General features: G+C 52.1%; 2 protein-coding genes across 8 annotated transcripts; one reads left to right on the forward strand and one right to left on the reverse strand.

Annotated features, from left to right (window-relative positions):
- The first annotated feature begins 66 nt into the window (after positions 1 to 66).
- Positions 67 to 12,552, forward strand: CA9 (carbonic anhydrase 9). 4 transcript variants are annotated; one of them, XM_082694778.1, is made up of 11 exons: positions 67 to 156; positions 6,577 to 6,811; positions 7,625 to 7,654; positions 7,922 to 8,092; positions 8,258 to 8,568; positions 9,602 to 9,668; positions 11,012 to 11,169; positions 11,378 to 11,522; positions 11,670 to 11,696; positions 12,129 to 12,210; positions 12,322 to 12,552. In XM_082694778.1, the coding sequence occupies exons 1-11, from the start codon at positions 82 to 84 to the stop codon at positions 12,386 to 12,388; spliced, it is 1,368 nt and encodes a 455-aa protein (XP_082550904.1). In that variant the 5' UTR covers positions 67 to 81; the 3' UTR covers positions 12,389 to 12,552. The 4 variants fall into 4 exon arrangements, with proteins under 4 accessions (XP_082550904.1, XP_082550902.1, XP_082550905.1 ...); XM_082694777.1 differs by lacking the exon at positions 67 to 156 and having other exon boundaries at positions 6,409 to 6,811; positions 8,258 to 8,400; positions 8,476 to 8,568; XM_082694776.1 differs by lacking the exon at positions 67 to 156 and having other exon boundaries at positions 6,237 to 6,811.
- A 953-nt stretch (positions 12,553 to 13,505) lies between these two features.
- On the reverse strand, positions 13,506 to 21,634 carry TPM2 (tropomyosin 2). 4 transcript variants are annotated; one of them, XM_082694793.1, is made up of 9 exons: positions 20,604 to 21,634; positions 20,050 to 20,175; positions 16,984 to 17,117; positions 16,769 to 16,886; positions 16,606 to 16,676; positions 16,074 to 16,149; positions 15,835 to 15,897; positions 15,599 to 15,668; positions 13,506 to 14,716 (listed from the first exon to the last, which is right to left on the reverse strand). In XM_082694793.1, exons 1-9 carry the CDS (start codon positions 20,715 to 20,717, stop codon positions 14,634 to 14,636), a joined length of 855 nt encoding a protein of 284 aa, XP_082550919.1. In that variant the 5' UTR covers positions 20,718 to 21,634; the 3' UTR covers positions 13,506 to 14,633. The 4 variants fall into 4 exon arrangements, with proteins under 4 accessions (XP_082550919.1, XP_082550918.1, XP_082550917.1 ...); XM_082694792.1 differs by having other exon boundaries at positions 13,506 to 13,654; positions 20,604 to 21,620; XM_082694791.1 differs by lacking the exon at positions 16,074 to 16,149 and adding an exon at positions 16,392 to 16,467 and having other exon boundaries at positions 20,604 to 21,620.
- Between the last annotated feature and the right edge of the window lie 579 nt (positions 21,635 to 22,213).

Raw genomic sequence — 22,213 nt, forward strand, 5'->3', positions numbered from 1 at the left:
TCAAATCCCAACCGCTCCGGGGGCGGGGCCAGAGAGAGGAGTGCGCCTCCTGGCGCCGGGAGGCTGCGCGCAGGACGGAGCATGCGCGGCGGCCCGCGGAAAGGCCTTGAGTCTCTGCGGTTAGGACCTTGCCCTACCGCCAGGGCGGCGCTGCAGGTGCGAGAAGCCAGTTCAGGCAGCGTTGAGTGGGGCAGGTGGGTGGCCCTCCTCTGGACTGGCGCGCGCTAAGTTGGGGCTGTAGTCTGGACCTTGGAAAGCAGACATCAGCGGGACCTCAGTGTCCTATCTGTAAAATTAGGAAAGGGGCAATAATTACCGTACATATTCTCTCCTGGGCCTGTGCCAGATCTGGGGTCCAGTCGTCCCCAGTGCTTTCACTACTAGGAAACCTCAGGGGTCACAAGGTTTGAAATGTTTTGGCCCTTGGACAAAAGTTTATAGGTTTTAAGTTACTAACTCGTTTTTTCCTTTCATACTGATCCAAAACCTGACAGCCCATTAGCTCCTGATCAGCAAATGTCAGTAACTAACGTGGTGGTCAGAATTGCTGTAATTCTGGTCAAAGGCTCAAGCTTGTAGTTGATTAGTCTGTGCTACCCCGTCAAAGATAAAATGGACCAGATTTTCCTTACTTCGTTAGGTCTTTCGAGAAATTGGCAGTAGCCCTAGAGGGTAAATTGGCAGAGCCATTTTGCCAATATGTATGAGAAGTCTTAAAATGTGCTTACTCTTGGGGTGCCTGGGTGGCTCAGGTCGTGAATCCAGGGTCTTGGGATCGAGCCCCGCATCGTGCTCTCTCCTCGGCAGGGAGCCTGCTTCCCTTCCTCTCTCTCTGTGTGTGCCTCTCTATTTGTAATCTCTGTCTGTCAAATAAATAAATAAATAAATAAATATCTTTTTTTTTTTTTAAAGTGCTTACTCTTATCACCTAGAAGTTCCATTTTTAGGAATGCACCCTAAAGAAATAGATGTGAACAAAAATATGTATATAAAATATATATATATATATATATATATATATATATATATACACCAGAATGGGTGGTACAGTGTTGTTTGTAACCTTATAAAAATTGGAAGCCTTCTAAATGTCCAGTGGTAGAGAATTGGCTAGGAAAATTATAATACAGCTATTTGAAGAAATATGAAAGCATTACAAATGTAAAAAGCCTATCAATATGGAAAAACATGCAGAGTATATTGCCAAGACCAAAAAAACCAGGCTAACAAAGCTGTTTGTACAATATGATCCCATTTAGGTATAGCATATATAGGACTGGAAGGATAAGCAATTAAGAGGTAGTTGTGGTTGTTATCTCTGGGTGATGGCATTGAAGTTAATGCACTCTACAAATATTTTTTAAGCATCTAATCTGTGTCAGGCACTGGGTCGCTGAGGTTAAAGAGGTGAATGGGACAAATAAGATGATTTTTTTTAATTCTTTTTTTTTTTTTAAGATTTTATTTATTTACTTGACAGACAGAGTAGGCAGAGAGGCAGGCAGAGAGGAAGGGAAGCAGGCTCCCCGCTGAGCAGAGAACCCGATGTGGGGCTCGATCCCAGGACCCTGGGATCATGACCTGAGCCGAAGGCAGAGGCCCTAACCCACTGAGCCACCCAGGCGCCCCCAAAATTCTCTTAATGTTTTTCTCCTTTTTGTAAGTTTTCTGCTGGAGCATGCAAGCATTACATTTTATTTATTTATTATTTTTTAAGGATTTTATTTATTTATTTGACAGAGCACAGGTAGGGGGAGCAGCTGGCAGAGCAAGAGGGAGAAGCAGGGGAGCCTGATGCAGGGCTTGATCCCAGGACCCTGGGATCATGACCTAAGGCAAAGGCAGATGCTTAAATGACTGAGCCACCCAGGTGCCCTGCATGCATTACTTTTTTTTTTTTTTTAAGATTTTATTCATCTATTTGACAGACATAGATCACAAGCAGGCTCCCTGCTGAGCAGAGAGCCCAACGCGGGGCTCAATCCCAGGACCCTGAGACCATGACCTGAGCTGAAGGCAGAGGCCCAACCCACTGAGCCACCCAGGCACCCCCATGCATTACTTTTTAACCGGAAAAAAAAATACTATTAAAAACCAAAATGTTAAGAAACTTTCAGACCCTGCATTCCTCCCACTGTGGAACCCTAGGAATTTGGAACTCAAGACAAAAACCAGAGTACTGTTAGGGTTTTGAGGTCCCCTCTAGCTCACTGACATTCTAAGAATTCTAAGGAGAAATGCTGGACTTAGATCAGGGAAAAACAACTTGAAGGGTTGAATGGCGGAAAGAGAAAGTTTGGGTCAGACTGTACCTTGGACTCAAGGAAACTGATGATACCATATAGGTGAAGACTAGTTACACACTCTTCAGTGAATGTGGGGCAGTCCACGCTAGGAGTTCATGGCAAGATGGGACAGATAATCCCACAGTAATCTTTTTTTTTTTTTAAGATTTTATTTATTTATTTGACAGACAGAGACCACAAGTAGGCAGAGAGGCAGGCAGAGAGAGGAGGAAGCAGGCTTCCCACTGAGCAGAGAGCCAGATGCGGGGCTCGATCCCAGGACCCTGGGATCACGACCTGAGCCGAAGGCAGAGGCTTAACCCACTGAACCACCCAGGTGCCCCAATCCCACAGTAATCTATATCACTAGGAGTCTCTTCTGCAGCCCCGGGATGAGCAGAAACATGGCCCTAAATGTCTGAAGGCACAGACCCTAATGACCAAAGACTTGGCCATAAACACCACAGAGAGGCCATGCACAGGCAGGTGGTGCCCCAGTCAGTTGGTCCTGAGTACACCATGTCCCAACCTGGAAAGGTCCCAGAGTAAGACTCTGGGAGCTTGAACCTGTTTTAGAGTTTGGCAGTCTCCCAGCTGCAAAGGCATGATGATCCAGGGTCAGAGTCTATACTCCCACCCAGACCAGAGACACAGTCACACACAGAAACAGAGTGCTGAAGAAAGACACAGCAGCATGAAGAATGGCATTTGGAAAATTAAAAGGCTGAAACAGAGAGAGACCTGCACATAGACACAGATCTAGGCTCTGAAACATTGACTAAAAGCAGCTGAGATGGCAGAGAGGCAGGTGGACGTAGAGTGCTGCAGAGAAGTGTACCAGGAAATCTTGACAGAGACCAAAAAAGGAAACGATGGAAATATGAAGAACATTTGTAAAGAGGGAAAATGAAGTAAAGCTGGGATGGGTCTTGGAGAAATATCTCCACACATACAGACTCCAGACCCCAGTAAGCATGGTGCTTCTGTCTACTGTGGCTGCCCATGACCTCTTCCAACTCAACTAGACTTGTCATTACTACATTCTGTCTTGACCAAGTCCATCCAATTCGGTATCACTAGCATGTACCCTCCATGTGTCAGTGTCTAACCAAGGTGCTGACATCACAGCCAACCCAGACAATAAGCTGACCTTCCACTTTGCACACTGGATCAGATTTCCATGGATGGCTCTTAATTTGGCTCCAGAAATAGCAACCTGGATTGTTAGGCTGCCTCCCTCCTTGGAGGACAGCAACTGTTCAGCTCTGTGCAAGTTTTGGTATACACTGCGACAGTTAATCTGACAAGGCAGATAATTTGGGGTGCTGTAAAAATGTGACCTCATGCTCTTGGAACAGTTGTGGTTTGGCAAACACAAGTCATCCGACAATGAACTCCCTGAGGGCAGGGAAGCCATCTTAGTTGATTTGGTTTTCCTCAAGTCCTGGCAAGGTGATCTGCAGAGAGAAAAATGCTCCATAATGGTTGGTGAATAAAAGACTTAATCAAATACTGGACCCTGCCCTTATGGAACTCAATGCTATTAGAGCAGATAAAATGTCATAAATCACCTAATATAAGTTGGATGGTGGGCAAGGTTATTAGTAAGGGTAGGCAAAGAACTGTAGTGGTTCAGTGGCACCAGAAATCTCTTCCTGTGGAAGAGAGTGGAGGAGGTGGCCTTTGAGCTAAGTCTTGAATCATAGGAGGGACTTAGACAGGAGAGACAGTAAAAGTATTTTACAGGGTAGTGGGTACAGAAGTACTGATTCCTGACAGTGGAAGCTGGCTGGGCCTCTGCTGTGCCAGTCATGACCTCTTTATTATTATTATTATTATTATTATTAAAGATTTTATTTATTCATTTGCAGAGAGATCACAATTAGGCAGAGGCAGGTGGAGAGAGGGGGAAGCAGGCTCCCTGCTGAGTATAGAGTTCGATGCATGGCTCAATCCCAGGACCCTGAGCTGAAGGCAGAGGGTTAACCCACTGAGCCACCCAGGCACCCCTATTTTTTAAAAAAATATTTTATTTATTTATTTGACAGACAGAGATCACAGCAGGCAGAGAAGCAGGCAGAGAGAGGAAGGGAAGCAGGCTCCCCACCAAGCAGAGAGCCCAATGCGGGGCTTGATCCCTGGACCCTAAGACCATGACCTCAGCCGAAGGCAGAGGCTTTAACCCACTGAGCCACCCAGGCGCCCCTATTTTTTTTTTTTTAAGATTTTATTTATTTATTGACAGAGATCACAAGTAGGCAGAGAGGCAGGCAGAGAGAGAGAGGAGGAAGCAGGCTCCCTGCCGAGCAGAGAGCCCATTGTGGGACCTGATCCCAGGACCCTGAGATCATAACCTGAGCTGAAGGCAGAGGCTTTAACCCACTGAACCACCCAGGCACCCTAGGCATTACCTTTTTAGATAAGAGATTAGTAGAGACCCCAGAGAAGAGGGAGGTAGAAGGAGCGCCCTGAATCTAGGAACTAGTTCTTAACAGGATTAGAAATATTTCAACATGTTTCTCTAATGCATACAATCATACTGGCACATATCTATTGAATTTAGCCCCAAATAAGAACTTCCTGAGATGGCCTTAATCTCGTTTGGTTTGTTGAAGCTGTGGGGACCTTACTAGAATGTGAGCTACAGAACAGTAGAGGTGGGTTCTCTAGTTCAGTGCTGCATCCCTAGGGGAGGCTCAATGTTTCTCAAATGAACAGGCATACTGGGAACCCCAAGTCCATTCTTAGGGTCCTTTCAGTCTTCATCTCCTTGTACCTGCTCTCCCCCTCCAATCCATGCTCCACACCAGCACTCAACACAACCTAATATGAGAATTGGATTCTGTCATTCTCCTGCACAAGATACTTGATGCCTTTCCTTTGCACAAAATACCATTCTCCCCATTGTTTTTAGCAATTGAATCGCTACTTCTCCAAAAGCCATATCAGATTTTGCCTACTTCTGTATTTCTTTCTAATGCAGAATTAATCTCTCTCCACTAAATATTGTGCCCTCACTCACTAGACAGTGAGCTCCTTAGGGCAGGGATTGTGTCTTATTCATTTCTGTACATTTAGTCCATAGCCCAGTGCTAGACATAGTAGATGCTAAATAAATTTTGTTAAATATAAGAGTGAATGGTATTCCCAGCAGTGAGAACTAGATGAACAAAGGTGGTCAGAGGTGGGGGGGGGGGGCGGGGAATGAATGTTTTAATTTGGCTGGAGTATGAGGGAGAATAGTAGGAGATAAAATGGAAAGGATTCTTGGGTAAGATTTTGAAGGACTTGAAAATCAACTAGAGGAAGAAGATGGGCAGATGGAAGCTAATGAAGGTTTTTGAATAGATGTATAATATGATGAAAAATCAATTTATTGTAAAGTCATCACAGGTCCCTCTTCTACATATACTCAGTTTTGCATTTAAAGATTTTTTATTTACTTATTTGACAGAGACACACTAAGAGAGGGAACACAAGCAGAGCGAGTGGGAGAGGGAGAAGTGGGAGGGAGCCTGATGGGGGGCTCCATGTGGGGCTCAATCCAGGACCCTGGGATCATGACCTGAGAAGAAGGCAGACATTTAAGCACTGAGTCACCCAGGTGCCCCACTCAGTTTTCCATTTATACTCAGATTTGCCTCCCACCTACCTATCTGTCCTCCTGCTCCCAGGCTTCCCCAGCAGCTTGTCCTACCCCTTTATCTGCTCCCTGGCTAGGCCAGGGATATATACATGGGCTGCTTCCCCTCTCAGCCAGAGGCTGTGGGGGCCCCAACTCCCTGTCTTTCCCCTTCTCTGTCTGGGCCTGGGAAGCAGGCCAGGGTTAGCTGAGGCTGCCTGGTGAGCAGCTGGGCGGTGCCAGGGGGAGCCTGTGTAGTGCCAGGTGGTGCCTTGGATTCCAGGCTAAGCCTGTGACCCCGATAACCTCCTGCTTGTGCACATACCTGCCCCTCGCACCACCCCCATTCAGGCTTTGGTATCGGGGAGGGGGCACAGGGCCAGGCAGACCCACAGGACTTTGGCTCCATCTCTACAAAAGGGCCCTCTGTGAGTCAGCCTGCTCCCCTCCAGGCTTGCTCCTCCCCCATCCAGCTCCTGTTTCCAATGCACGTACAGCCCGTACACACCGTGTCTGGGACACCCCACAGTCAGCCACATGGCTCCCCTGTGCCCCAGACCCTGGCTCCCTCTGTCGATCCCAGCCCCTTCTCTGGGCCCTGCCCTGCAACTGCTGCTTGCACTGCTGCTCCTGGTGCCTGCCCATGCCCAGAGCCTGTCCCGTATACAGGGGACGCCTGGGTTGGGAGGAGATTCATCTGGGGAAGATGATCAACTGGACGGGGAAAAGCTACCCAGTGAAGAGGACCCACCCGGAGACGAGGACCCACCGGGAGAGCAGGACCCATCTGGAATGAAGACTGAACCAGGAAAAGAAGACTCTCTGAAGTTAGAGGATCTGCCTACTGTTGAGGCACCCAGGGACCCCCAAGGCTCCCAGAATAATGACTACAGGCACAACAAAGGTAAGCGGTCATCGGCCCCCCAAATCTAGACTCCAGGAGGTTTGTCCTTCCCACACTAAATCCCAGCCCAGGCAGGGATTATTCAGAGAAGGAATGGAGTCTGCACTCCGACAGTAGTCTTTCCCATCCCCAGGGGATCTCATGCCACTAGACCCTTCCCCTTTCAGAGCTAGAAGGGGATGAATGGGGAGACAAAAAGCACAGAGGGAGCAAGGTGAGCAGGAAGAGATGAGAAAGAAAAAAGGGGAGGTTGGAGAGGAGAAAGATGCAGAATGTGGAAAGAGAGAAGACAGGTGGAGAGAAGTAGGAATACGAGGGAAGAGAAGAGAAAGGATGGCAGGGGTGGTTGGGAAGCAGAGGAGGAGCCAGAGGGCTTGTAGAGATCACCTTATCTTCAGTCTACAGATGAAGAAATTGAGACCTGGGAAGGGGGAATAAGAAGTAGGGGAATCTGGTATTTTGATTCAGAAACCAGGAACCTTGGGAAGGGAGTGGAGACAAGGAGAAAGAAAAGAGGGTCTATTGATTTGGGCCTGGGGACTGAGGCCCCCCACCTACTTTACAAAGACACCGGTTGCAAACTGGTATCTCTGAGACCAGTAGGATCTTTGGTCTACCAAGCTGTGGTGTTATATTTGGTTGCAATCCGTTGTGCTTTATATCTGGCCATGTTAGGTATTTTGGTTACCTGCTATGACCCTGTAAGACATCTGAGTTGGAGAACCCCTACTAGTAAGGGGGATCCATCTCTTTCTGGCCACTGGGGAGGGACTGGGCTTGAAGATCGGCTTTTCATTCTTCTCATTGATGCAGGGGATGACCACAGTCATTGGCGCTATGGAGGTAAGACACCTACCCCCTGCACACCCAGCCTGGGCACCCTGCTCTGATCTGACCCCCCAGCCATCTGGAACTCTGATCTTGGGTGTCCCACCCATTGCATCCATGTCTGACAGTCCCCAACGCGCAGCCTGCTCCCTGTTTCTGTCCACATCCCTGATTTCTATTTCCCGCCCCATGCTTTCTCACTCCACCCCCTCCCTTTTTCTATCCCGCTTTCTTATTTCTGATCTTGTCACCAGACTGCCGGTCCACACTCTCTCACTCCAGGCGACCCGCCCTGGCCCCAGGTGTCCCCAGCCTGCGCAGGCCGCTTCCAATCGCCGGTAGATATCCGCCCAGAGCTCGCTGCATTCTGCCGGGCTCTGCAACCCCCCGAACTCCTGGGCTTTGAGCTCCCGAAACTCCCAGAACTGCGCCTGCGCAACAATGGCCACACGGGTGAGGGAAGGGTCTAGCTGCCGAGCCTCGGGGAGGAGGCGGGGAAGGTATCTGCTGTACAGGGACCGGTCCAGAGCCGAGGGCCCGCCAGGCGGGTGCTTGGGAGTTAGGCTGGCCCTTCCGGGTAGGCTGGTCCTCTCGGCTCACCTGCCTCTTCCCTCGCAGTGCAGCTGACTCTGCCGCCGGGGCTGGAGATGGCCCTGGGTCCCGGGCGGGAGTACCGGGCCCTGCAGTTGCATCTGCACTGGGGGGCTGCGGGTCGCCCGGGCTCGGAGCACACGGTTGACGGCCACCGTTTCCCAGCCGAGGTGAGCGCGCAGCGGAGAGGCGAAGGGGGGCGCTGGGCCGGGGGTCTTGCCCACTTCTACCCTGTTTCTCTCCAGATCCATGTGGTTCACCTCAGCACTGCATTTGCCAAAGTTGATGAAGCCTTGGGGCGCCCCGGGGGGCTGGCCGTGTTGGCCGCCTTTCTGCAGGTACCAGCCCTGGACACCCCTATCCCCTGCTTCCCCACGCCCCAGGGCTCACTGTAGCTTGACCCCAGAGATCCCATCCTAGCACACTCACCCTTGCACCTGGCCGTCCTCATTCACTCATTAATTCATTCGACACGCCCTGTAAACCAGGCGCTGAGCCACACAAAGGATTCCGAAAACCCTGGCTCCGCCTACAGCCGGTGGGGGAGGCTGATACAAAGGGCACAGAGAGAGTTAAAGAGGTGGTCAGAGAAAGCTTCACAGAGGAGGTCAAACTTGAAGCCTTCAGTAGTGGAAAAGAAAAGATGTTCCATGCAGAGCCAACAGTGTATGTGGAGTAAGAATATATCCACTCAGGGAATGGCTGTGGAACGGGGTGGGGGCGGGGGGAACGCCAGGAAGAGTAATTTATTGAATAATCCGGTAACCTATAATTTCCATTTTGTGTAATGCAGTGAAGCCTAGAGAATTATTTAGTGACATCTTTGGACCTGTATGGATCCAGGCTACATACACAGTGATTAGAAGAGGCTAGTAAAATGGGCAGATGGTGAGATACCTTCTAGGCTCTGTCACTGCCTTACTGACTCTTTAACGCCAGCCTTAACAGCACAAAGTTCAGAGAAGTGCCTCTGAGATAGCATGTCCTTGCTCCAAAGGCAAACACATGAATTATTCAGGTGAATGTAGAGGAAATGTGAATGCAAAGGTTATTATGGTTTTCTGTGGGGAGACCATGAGTGTGTATGTGGACGTAGGATCAGTGAGACTGGAAAAGATAGTAGGACCCAGGTCACTGGAGGCTTCCTATCCTAGGAAAGTGACCCACCTTCTCCTCCAACTTACCATTGAAAATCAGTCCACCAAGCAGGTTAAATTCGTTTGCAAATAAAAGTAAATCCACTGAGTAGTAATACACAAGACTTTGTGTTCTCCCAGCATTCTCAGAGTATGGGAAGCCCACCTCACCTTCAGGCCTCCAGCCACGACCTTGGATACCTGTAAAATCCTGTCTTGAACTGTCATTTCCCAGGAGGGTCCAGAAGAAAACAGTGCCTATGAGCAGTTGCTGTCACATTTGGAAGAAATTACTGAGGAAGGTCAGTTTGTTAGTTTGGCCACTACCCTCAATACTCTTGTTCATAAAGAACTGTCCTTGGGGAGCCTTAGGTGTGAGGATGGAGATGGGCTGGCTCCCACAGGCAGGGAAACAACGTGTGAACTGACTGAGCTTGACAATAATTACAAAGCTGAGCAGAGGCCTACAGGCTTTATGGCTAAAAACCAAAATAAACAGACAAAAACCTCACCCCACCCCACCCCCAAAAAACCCAAAACTCCACAAAACCCCAAATCAAAACAAAAACCAAAAGAAGACACAAAACAAGCCCCCCCCCCAACAAAAGCATTTGGAACTTCAGATGCTGAGTCCAGAGAGCTAAAATTTTTCTGAAAATTCTCTATTTCTCCTCCATAAGCATCAAATATTTTAAAGTTGTACTTTTGTTGAAAATCTTTGCCTTCTCAGTCACTCTAAGTTATTTTATTTTATTTTTTTAGAAGATTTTATTTATTTATTTGACAGAGAGAGAGAGAGAGAGATCCCAAGCAGGCAGAGAGGCAGGCAGAGAGAGAGAGAGAGAGGGAGAGAGGCAGAAGCAGGGCTCCTTGCTGAGCAGAGAGCCCAATGTGGGGCTCAATTCCAGGATCCTGAGATCATGACCTGGGCTGAAGGCAGAGGCTTAACCCACTGAGCCACCCAGGTGCCTCTCACTCTAAGTAATTTTAAGCCTCACTTCTGGAACTTACATTTTACCAAACTAGAGGGAACTGTGCTTTTTTGAGTTTTGTGTCTGTTTTTTATGGTTTCAAATATTTATATTTACAAGTTACTCTGCTCACTCCCTCCCCCCACCTTTTTAAAAAATTTTATTTATTTGACACAGAGAGAGATCATAAGTAGGCAGAGAGGCAGGCAGAGGGGGTGGGGTGGGGTGGGGGGAGGTGGAAGCAGGCTCCCTGCTGAGCAGAGCACCTGATTGTGGGGGGGGGTTCTGACCCTGAGATCGTGTCCTGAGCCTAAAGCAGAGGCTTAACCCACTGAGCCCACCCCAGGCACCCCCTCATTTTTCCTTTTGATTCATTTGGGTTTAAATCTGTAGTCCAGCATGTTATCATAGTATGCAGAATAAGAGTGAAGACTCAGGGAGGACTCAGGGAGGACTTTGGGAGCACTTCTTTCACTCTGTGAGGCCCCACAGACTTTTTACTTTATTCTGAGTTAGGTCTTATGCTGAGTGATGGGAAGGGACATACTTAGTGAAGAAGTGGTCTCAGGAAGTTGCATCAGTTTGGCTTCTGGGAGGTGAAACTGTATCCCTATACTCCAAAGCTTTGGAGGGAAGCAGTCCAGGTGGGATTCTGGCACAGGTCCTCTCCACAGACTCAGAGACTTGGGTCCCTGGCCTGGATGTATCTGCGCTGCTGCCCTCTGACCTCAGCCGCTACTTCCGCTATGAGGGGTCTCTAACCACACCCCCCTGCGCCCAGGGGGTCATCTGGACTGTGTTCAACCAGACAGTGAGGCTGAGTGCGAAGCAGGTGGGGCTGGGGCATGGTGGTGACATGTGGGGGATGTGGGGGAAAGGGGTGTAGGGATGAGATCAAGGTGCATAAAGAGATGAAGCAGCCGTATGGGGGACAAGGGGGACAGAGGGTGAAGCCCTGAGTGCTGGCGGTGAGTAGGCCTGTGACCATTTCATTTTCTTGTCATGAGCCTACCCCCACATCTGTCTCCTGACTTCCCTAGCTCCACACCCTCTCTGGTTCCCTGTGGGGACCCGATGACTCACGGCTACAACTGAACTTCCGAGCAACACAGCCTTTGAATGGGCGAATAATCGAGGCCTCCTTCCTCACTGAAACAGAGGGCAGCCCCAGGACTGTTGAGCCAGGTGCAGCTTTGTGGTGACCCATAGTGCCATGCCCCGTCCCCCCCCACCAATCCCAGATCCGTCATCCTCCCATGTGTCTTCATTTGTGCCTGTGTCTGTCACTGGCAGTCACAGACCCTGGTTCTAATGTGTCCTTTTCCTCTTCAGTCCACCTGAATTCCTGCCTTGCTGCTGGTGAGTCTGTGCCCCATCTCTGGCCCCTGACCCCTTGGCATCATTCAGCCTCAGGAGCTAGGACCACCCCTACCCCTTCTCCTTTTCTGCAGAACAGACCTCCAACCCCAATTAGATAGAGTGTCAGATCAAGGGAGAGAGGATTCCGCTGTCCCCAGGGCAAAACTTAATTAGCATGAAGCTACAGAAATCTCCAGCATCCTCCTTCTCAAACAACCTCTTTTACTTTGCTTTTAGGTAAGAAAAAGAGGTGCTTATCTTATTCTTTCTTGTGTATCCAACCCCATTCCTTTGTGGGCCTCTTCTGGATTCTGACACTGAGGGCAGCTGGAGAACGGAGTGGGGGGGGCAGGGTGGGGGATACACTGAAGCAGGCTGAGGGAATCCTACAGACTCCTCGTCACCCTGAGGCAGTCTCTCCTCTCCCTCCAGGTGACATCCTGGCCCTGGTTTTTGGCCTCCTCTTTGCAGTCACAAGCATCGCCTTCCTTGTGCAAATGAGAAGGCAGCAAAGGTATACCTGCCTACTTCCTGACACCCCTCTTCCTCAGGCCCACTTCCCTGGATGAGTCCAGACAGTTTCATGCACATTGGAGTTTTCTGATTGGGCTTTTGTGTTGTGTAGACTCCGAAGTGGGACCAAAGGGAATGTTAGCTACCACCCAGCAGAGGTCACGGAGACTGTTGCCTAGAGGCCTTGGAACTTGGAGAATGTGCAGAGAAGCCAGCCAGAAGAATCCGAGGGGGAGCTGGAGACTTTGTCCTGTCCTACCCTTTATACCACTTTCTTTTTAAGGGCCAAATGTTTTTTAAAATAAATGTTAATAAAATATATGGAAGGCAGCTCTGTTCCCCAGATGAGGAGGATGGTGTATTTATTTCCTATTGCTGCCTTTAAAAATCACCACAAACTTAATGGTAATGCAAATTTATCCTCTTAAGTTCTGGAGGTCAGAAATCCACAATGAATCTTCTGGGCCAAAATCAAGGTGTCAGTAAGGGCTGGTTCCTTCCGGGCACTTTGAGGGGAGGCTTCCTTTTTCGGGTTCTAGAAGCCCAATATTCCTTGGGTTGGCAGTCCCTTCCTCTTATCGCCCTAGCCTCTTGCTTCCATTGTCTTATCTCTTAACGACTGCCTTTGACCTTGCCTCCCTCTTATAAGAACCTTTGTGATTACACTGGGCCTACTTGGGTCACAGGATAATTTCCTACTTTCAAAATCTTTAGCTTAAACACAAAGTTCCTTTTCCCACATAAGGTAACTTTTCACAGGATCAGGGTGTGGACAGTTTGGTGGGGGGGGGGTGGCATTACTGCCTAGCACATGTTTTCGGGAAGGTTGTAGAAATGACTGAGATAGAATGGCCTTGGGCACACACACAGCAGTATATGTGTCTGGGGGTAGGGCAGGCTTAGCCTCCAGGCTTAAAATCATAGTGAGGCTTTTGGGCTTTGACCCTGCTCAAGTAAAATCTGCGTAGCTTTGCTGTTTTTCCTTCAGACTGGCCGCTGCTGGAACGGCACAGGGCCGCTGACTGCAGCTCCTTTGCGGTATGGATAACAAGGGCTTGGATGTTCCCCCAGTCCAGAGGGGCTTCTCTGCTTCAACTCAGCCTGTTCACAGCCCTCCTCAGGGAATCCACTGCCCCCACCCCTTGGCTCCCTTGGTAAAGGAAGTCCTACTGTGGAGTATGGTCACTCGGGCCCTTCCACTCCACTGCTCCCCTTGGGCATCCTCTCAGCCTTTCTACTTTGGAAAACTACCACCACCATTGCTAACATCAAAGAAAGGTTTAAAGGGCCCCGTGATGCAGGTAACATCCATTTTATTGTGTTGGGGCGGCGACGGCAGCCCGGCTGGGGGCAGAGCAACCCTCACAGGTTGTTGAGTTCCAGCAGGGTCTGATCCAGAGTCTGGTGTATCTCCACGTTCTCTTCCTTGGCACTGGCCAAGGTCTCTGTGAGGGGAAGCAGCATGTGAGGAGGGGCAGGGAGACATGAGGGGAGATGGGGGATGAGGCAGACTTGGAATGGGATGAAGGCACAGGAAGACATAAGCATGAAGGAATCTGAGGATCCCGTGCCACGGGCAAATGGATGGATTGGCCGAGAGAGACAGATGCCTCACTCAAGGCTTCGGGGTCGTGGGGGTGGGATGGGGAGGTCTGAGTCATAAACTACTTTACCTCCTTCTCTAGAGGGTTTACCAGAGTTGGAATCAGAAGAGAAGACAAAGATTGAGCCAGAAAGGGGAAGGCCAGACAGACAGGCTTGAGGCAGAAACCAGACCTGCAGTGAAAGCCCCATGTTGGGATGCAGGGTTTTCCCAATGGTCACCCCAGACCTTCACTACCTTCTGGCCCGTCCTTGGCACCTCCCCACCCATCTCCTCTCCAGTCCTTCCTTCATCCTGGAACCACAGTGGCGTGCTCGGCACTAGTGACAGGGCTAGGTCGGCATAAGAGCGTGTCTCTCAGAGGCAGCAGAGGGCTCACAGCGACTGACGGGATGATTTGTGCCAACGTGCAGCAGTTAGACAGTGACAGAGCGAGAGTGCCATGTGAAGGGGGTTCTGTGTGGGCCACAGTGTTCTGTGGGTGAGCTCAGTGTGGGGGTGGGGCTCACAAGATTGGGGGTGTCTGTAAGAGCCAGGGTCTCTTGAGGGCGTGAGGAAGTGCTCTCTGGAGGGCAGGAAAACAGCATGGAGACCAAGTTGAGTTTATTAAGCAGCAGAAAGAGGCAGAGGCTGGGTGGAGTGGGTGGATAGAAGGACGAAGCAAGTGCCAAGGTGGGCGGCAGGTGTGGCGGGGGCTCTCTGAGGCGGCGCCCAGCCTGGCTGTGTGATGCTGACCATTTTGCTCCTCCTGCCTGCCTCCTCCCCACAGAGAATGGAAAGAGGAGAGAGAAGGGGCTGAGGGGGCCACACTGGCGTGGGGCTCAGAGGGAGGTGATGTCGTTGAGTGCGTTGTCCAGTTCCTCGCTGATGGCCTTGTACTTCATCTTCTGTGCATAGACCTCGTCTGGGGGTGGGGGTGGGGGTCCAGGGGAAGGGAGCCAGATGGGAGTGTGGGGAGAGGGAATGAAGGGAAAGAGGAAAGGAAGGAGAGAGGGTAATGGAAAGAGAGAACAAGAATCAGAGAGAGGTGGACAAAGATGGAGTAGGAGAAATAGGCCAGAGAACAGGCTGGACAGCCCTGAGGGCTCCCTCTTCCCCTCTCTGTACCCCTGTCTCTTTTTTCTCTGGAGGCCAAATCAGTCCTTCCCCTTGGAGCTCCTACCTCCCTCAGGGACATGGGGGCACAGTGCTTTGAATGAGTAGCAGTGCTTGCTTCAAGGGGAGGGTGCTAGGGCCAGAAAGGACAAAGGTCCTAAAGTTGGAGATAAAATTGAGGCTTGCCTGAGAAGGCTAGAAGCACGAGAAGTGGGAATTACGAAAGTGAAAGGGTTATCGTAGAATAAAAAGAAAATACAGTTTAGGTACAACATTCTTGCTACTACTGAGAAACAGCCACAGACAGCAAATACCTGGATGCTCATTTTCATCAAATCTAGCTTAAAATAGTATTTTCCATTAATGTCATGAAAACTTAGATATTAAACCAAATCTCTCTATTTTTAATAAAGAGAGCTTTGTGATATAGTGCTATTATGTTGCACTTGGGGACAAATTGTCTAGGTCAGTGCTACTCAAAGTGTGGTCTGAGGACCAGCAGCATTGACCCTACTCAAGTTCGAGAAGCACTGGAGTGGGCACACTGCACCCAAGTGCAGCTACTTGAATGGTGGGCACAGCCTTGGGAGCTGGTGGAGTCCTAGGTGGTCCAACACCAATTTATCTGGGACATGTAATAAGGGACAGATCGACTTAAAAAGGTTTGGGAATTAGGGGAATATCCCTTTACCTTCCAGGTCATCAATGGTCTTCTCCAATTTTGCCACAGACCTCTCGGCAAACTCTGCTCGGGTCTCAGCCTGGGAGTAAAGGTAAGAAGAAGGGGGAATGATAAAAATTAGACCCTCCCAGGTACTTTCACTTAAGTCAACCTCCTCTTCCATCCCTATTCCCAAAGTCCCTCCCACAGGCAGTCTCTGACGGGGATGGGGGCTCGAGGGAAGAACGGGGATGGGAAAGTCTCACCTCTTTTAGCTTCTCCTCCAGCAGTTTGATCTCCTCTTCATATTTATCTTCTTTGGTGGAATACTTTTAGGGACATACACATGCCATCAGGAGGTCGCCTCTACAACTCCTTCACTCCACTGAGCCCACAGGCTACTGCTGATCTTGTCTCCAGGGAACACCCAGCCCCTCCCTGCCTGAGCGTTCCTCCTCCCTCCCCTGCAGGACCCCATCCTCACTGCCCATCTACCCCCTTCTACCTTGTCCGCTTGGGCTTCCAGGGATTTCAAGTTGTTGGTAACAATTTTCAGCTCCTCCTCTAGGTCCCCACATTTACTGCAGGGGGTGTGTGGTGGGGGGGTGTGAGGGCACAGTGTGGGAGACAGTGGAGACCGCACAGTGAGGAAGGGGTGGAAGAGAGAAGAGAAGAGCAAAGTTGTGAGAGTGACAGCAGGCAGAGTTTGGAAGCCCCAGGCCCTTCCCAACCCCCAGCAGGTGAGAGAGCAGCCTGAGACTTGGGGGGGAAGGTGAGCTGAGAGAAGGCACCACTGCCCAGAAAGGTCCAGAGAGGGCACTACCTCCTCTTCTGAGGCCATCAGGGACTTGAGGGCCTGGTCCATGGTTCGGAGTTCCTCCTCCAGCTGCCTGGCGCGGCTGGGGGCAGCAGTTAGGGGTCAGAAGACAGGACCTGTCCCTATCGCCCCAAGCCTGGGAAACTGCCTCCCATGGTCCAGAGTACCCCAGAGCCATGGACCAGGCCAAGTTTCACTTGTTGCCCCAGGGTCTCCTTACCTCTCAGCCACCTCTGCTCTCTCTTCTGAGCGCTCCAGCTCTCCTTCCAGGATCACCAGCTTCCTGGCCACCTGCGGGGAGAGGGACAGAAGGCACACACCTCTGGTGAGTGGCTGGGAACATCTGTGGTTTGGGAGGGAGACAAGTGGGGCAGGGCTGTCACCTCCTCGTATTTGCGGTCGGAATCCTCAGCGATGTGCTTGGCCTCCTTCAGCTGCATCTCCTGCAGCTCCATCTTCTCCTCATCCTTCATGGCTCGGTTTTCGATGACCTTCATTCCTCTGAGGCACAGGGTGTGGGGTGGAAGTGGGGTCAGGACCAGCAGAGACAGGCTGCCAGCCCCTGCCTGGCCCGCCCTCTGGGAGGCCCCCTGCCCACCTCTCGCTCTCGTCAGCTGCCTTCTCAGCCTCCTCCAGCTTCTGCAGGGCTGTGGCCAGGCGCTCCTGCGCCCGGTCCAGCTCCTCCTCTACCAGCTGAATGCGGCGGTTCAGGGAGGCTACATCTGCCTCGGCCTGTGGGTCAAAGGCCAGAGGTCAGGGGGCTTTTTTTTTTTTTTTTTTTGCCTTGGATGAGGATCAGAGAGGTTCCAGAGGATGGTAAGATTCTTGTCAGAAAGAATCTGTTTCCTGGCTTCCAGACTTTCAGTCTATTTTTTTTCCTCCCTGCTAACCAACCATCTTTTATCCAGATTCTCTACTCCAGCCCCAAACATGCATTCCTTAACAAGCTCCACTCCTCTGCTTCAGGGACTCTTCTAACACTGTGCATAGTTTCCTGATGGTTATCTGCAGGCCTTTCTGTACCCACTGAAAGAGCTTCAAGCTCAGACCAGGTCTGAGCCCTCCTGACTCCTCCCCAACAAAGCCTGGCCCAAGGGGGTGGGGAAAATCGAGCCAACCAGACAGAGCCGCTGCTAAAAACAGCCAATCACAGAGTCAAGCTTAGTGATGTCACCAGCTGCCAGTCAGACTCCCAGTGAGGGGCTTGGTGCCTAGCCAGGCCTAAGGGAGACATCCGTGGCTCTAACAAGGGGCTTCTGAACAGGCCCCTCCCCCTCCCCGCCCCGCCAGGAGGCACCTGGAGGCGGTGCTAGGGCAGTGTGAGTGACACATGTGTAGCCCCAGATCTGCAGTAGAAGTAGAACCACGGAGATTTTGGGAATGGTCCACGGACAATGATGATACCTTATGAAAATAAGAAGGCAGAGCAAGAAGGGCCTCCAATAAAGGAAAATGAGAGAAGCACTGCAGTTTGGTGTTAAGAGCAGGGGCTCTGAGTCAGCTACAGCTCACTCACTCTACACTTATGTGACCTTGGGCAATTTATTTAGTCCCTCCAGGCCTCAGATTCCTCCTTTTTAAATTTTAAATCTGAGTTGACACAAGCAGTTCCTCTTCTGTAGGTGGTTCTGAGGTAATGCAGGTCTTCTTATAATCAAGACCACGTGGAAGGGCTTGTAAAACCAAACAGGCTTTCTAGCTCCACGCTAGGTGCACTGAAATGAGATTTCCAGGGCAGGAGCTTGGAAATCTCCCCCCCCCCCTTCTTTTTTTTTAAGCTTCCAAGTGATTTTGATGATAAGCCAAGTTTGGGAAATTGTAAAACAGTATGTGGAAAGCACTTGGGCACACTATCCGCAGAGTCTGCACTCCATAAATGTTAGGTTATCCTTGTGTCTCCCTCAGAGACAAAGACCTTGAGATTTAAGATTGGAAAGGAGAAAGGACCAGTGTAGGGGAAGAAGTGAAAGAGGGAAGGGGTGGGTGGCAGCCCTGGGGGCAGAGCAGGTAGAAAGTAGGTCCTGGGTGGTATGGAACAGCAGGGGAAACTCAGCACCATATAAAGTCATGGCTTGTCCTCCAGGTGCTTGAGGCCACCTAGAGTGACAAAAGCTCATCATGGGCAGAGGACCAGATGACTCAGTGTGGAAGGATTCTGGGGAAAGCAGTGGGGATTGGGAAGAATGACTCTGGGGGACCTTAGGGGTCTACTCTAGAGAAAGATGAGACTCTATAAAAGGAAAACTCTCTTTGTGATAGTGGGATGACAAATGACTCTGAAAAGTCTGGGAAGTCCTGGGGTCCTCATCACAGGGCTGAAAATTACCATTTTCTACTTCTCAAGCTCTTCCCAGTTTATAGATGCTGCTCTCCAACCATAGGACAGGCACTACTGTCCCCACTGGATAAATGTGAAGAGAGAAGGGAGAAACTGAGGCATTGTGTAAGTGAAGTGCTGTGTTCAAGGTCATACAGTAAGTCCAGGCAGTGTTTGCTACTGACTCCTGGCGCTGCTGCCCTGCATCCCCGGCTCTGTCCCTGTCCTCCCCCCTCCCCTCCAGCCCCCACCCAGCTCCTTGGGTTTCCAGTCCTGCCTCCAGCTGCACTGGGCCTTAGTTATTTATAGAGCGTCAGACACACAGGGCTGCCTTTGCGAGCAGCTGCAGGTCAGTTCCCTCCCAAGTGCCAGGGCTGGTGGAGAACCAAAACCAAGCCTGGAGGTCAGAGAAACCAACCTTGGCGGGTAGGTGTTGGGGAACATGGATAATGGTCAACATAAACAGTAATGTCACCTCAGATCTCAAATGTTCAGACCTACTTTTGTCAATCCTACCATACCTCCAATCATAGACTCATTTTAATCCTGGATGGAAGGCAAGTGGGGAAACTGAGGCAGAGAATAGTACAAGTATCATAACCAAAGTCATTTGGATGGTCATTTGGTCATTCTTCAACCTCAAGGTGGGGGCTGGGAATGGCAGAAGGTAGAGAAGTCTGGTTAGGGGGATGTAGGGTGGACAGAGAAATATCAGAGTGAACAGGACTTGGTAAGGTGGCTGCCTTGGCATTTGTGGCCCTGTCCTTCTGTCTTGTGGCCTGGCATGGTCTCAAGGCTGACAGCTTAATGAGGGTAAATGAGGGGCCATTAGAACCTGAGCTGGGCCCCAGTGCACAGCAGGGCTGCTGGAGCCAGAGGTCAAGGCCAGGGAATTTCTAATGGCCCCCCAGGGGTGTAACTCAAGTCAGGCCCCATCTCTGGATTCCTCTCCCTCCTCCTACTCAGTAGAACCTACACCCACACCCCACACCCTGCAAATGGAGCTACAACCTCTTCTCCACTTTCAGCTAGAGGATTAATTGAGGTAGATGGTAAATTCTTGTACCACCCCCACCCCCCCACGATGACTAACTGCTTGATCACTGTGCGTTCTAAGAGCTGGAACCAAATGGACTTACAAGGCTGCGTCTTCTGGGGGAAATGGTGTGTGGTTTTGATTTAACCACTGCCTTAGAATAATTGTGCAACCTTGCCTTGGCCTGGGTTTCTGAGAGGAAACTATTTCTGTCCTGGTGCTGGGGATGTCCAGGTCCCCTTCTCCCTTCATTCCTGTATCTGGGACCCCTCCCAGTGCACTCTCCCACCATACCCCAGGTACACACTCACATCGGTAGCCTTCTTCTCAGCCTGTTCCAGTTTCTCCTGGGCGTCCTTCACTGACTCAGAATACTTTTCCACCTCATCCTCTGTCCCCTTCAGCTTCTTCTGGAGGGCCTGCTGCTCCTCCTCCAGCTGGGAGGGAGAGGCCTTGGTTAGTTAGGCCGGAGCCCCAGGAAGGAGGCCTGGCTGTGGGTGAGGGGGCTACTAAAAGGTACTTAGAGGCTGTCAGGTAGGAAGCAGGAGAGCAGAGGAAGGACAGTGCAGCCAGGGGTGTTGAGAGGGATCTGGTGGAGCTAGAGATAAAGCTTCCAGCCCCAAGAAGCTGGACCCATCATTGCTCTGCAGGGGCAGGTGTGGAAATTGGGAGACTGCAGCTGCCCAGGTATGGTGGGTGAGATTAAGTGTGGCTTTGGCTGGGTTCCTGATGGTAATGTGAAAGTCCAGCCCCCACACTGGACGGGAAAGCCTGCGATCGCAGGCCTCAGGCTAGGGGGCACAGGGCAGGGCCTACCCCTCCCTCATTAGGGAGGAGGGCGCTGCGCTGGGTCCGGGGCCCCCACCTGCTTGCAGCGGTCCTCAGCCTGCTTTTTGTCGGCCTCGGCCTGCTCGGCACGGTCGATGGCATTCTCCTTGTCCAGCTTTAGCATCTGCATCTTCTTCTTGATCGCGTCCATGGCTGCGGTGGGGGGCGGGCCGGCCGGCGGGCAGTGTAGACTAGACGAACTGGGCTGGCTGCGCGGACTGGGCGCACGGGTGGCGGGCGAGGAAGACCAAGCGGGACTGGGATGTCCCAGCCGCGCGGGCGCCTAAAAGGCTGGGAGGGGCCGGGCGGAGCCGGGACCCGGGACCCTCCCCCACCGCGGCCCAAACCTTGTAGGGGCAGAAGCTCAGCCGGGTGGGGGAGCGCCGCTGTCCCCTGCGCCCACCCCCCTCGGGACCGCCCTCCTCGAGGCTCCTCCCCTCCCCCCACCCCCCAGCCGTCGGAAGGTAAAGTAGCTGGTACCGTCTGCTGGAAAAACTCTGGTCTTGCGGAAGGGAGGGGGACCCTCGGGCTGGGGGCTCTAAAGTTCCTCTGAGTGACAGCCGGGCCCAGTAACAGCTGCGGTTGGGGCCCCTGGGGCTATTTCGGGGCGTGAGCTCACGGCAGCTGCGCGGGCGCAGGGACCCGCGTGCCCCCCTCAGCTGCAGCAGTCGCTGCCCTTAATTTAGAAGTTTCCTGTAAATCCCCCTGGATTAAATGTCTCTTGGGAGGCGGGGCTCCTCCGTGGTTCGAGTACCTCAGTTTACCCCGAGTCCCAGACTCTGGGTCAGCGTTACTGACGTGGTATTGACAGCGGTGAGTCTCACCAGGGACCTGGGGAAGCTGAGGCAGGAAGGGAGCCCAGGGTCGCGAGCCAGTGAGGAACGAAGCCGGGCCTGCTGCCCCCGAGGGCGGGCCTGACCTCTCTTCCCTTCGCTTCCCCTTCCAGCCCCTGCCCCTGAGGCAGCGCCCCTCCTACGGTGGCGGAACGGCTAGGTACCCAGCTCCGCGCCCCGCTCGCCCTGCCCCCCACGTGCCCCGCATATTTTCCGCGTGGCTCCCGCCGGGCCCGACCCGGCGCGCTCCCCGCCCCCACCCCCGGGACGCGGCCCTTCCGTCCCCTTTCCCTCCCCCTGCCGGCTTTTCAATCGCCGCCGCTGCCCCGCGCGCCCTGCCTCCCTTCCTTCTCCTTGCGGACTCTCTTGTCTCCTCTTGCTGGCCAACTTTACGCCAAAATTTCTTTTCTGCCCTTTTTTGGGCTGTTTCCCCGTGGGGAGGCGGGGCCGGGCTGAGGCGGGGAAGGCGGGGGTCGAGGGGAAGAGTTCCAGAGCTCCCGGCGTCGGGAGTCGGGGGCGGGATGCCTCCTCTGGCTGAGGCCGCCGCAGCGGGAGCCGCTCCCGCGTCGGGAAGCGTGAACCCCGGGGTGCGGGGCTGTTTGTTTCGTGCTTCCTCGGGCGGGGTTGGGGGGAGAGGAAATGGAGAGCCACTTCGGAGGAGGGGGAAGGGGAGTCCCGGCGGAGGAAACTGGGAGGGAGCGGTTCTCCTCGCTCCCCTGAGGCCGAGAGCGTTGGTGGGGGCGGGGGGGTGGTGGTGGTGCTGGCTTTTGCTCGTGGGGGCGGGAGCCGTGGGAACCGAGGGCCCCGGGCCCGG

Source organism: Mustela nivalis (genome assembly GCF_964662115.1).
Source record: "Mustela nivalis genome assembly, chromosome: 13".
Classification (NCBI taxonomy): domain Eukaryota; kingdom Metazoa; phylum Chordata; class Mammalia; order Carnivora; family Mustelidae; genus Mustela; species Mustela nivalis.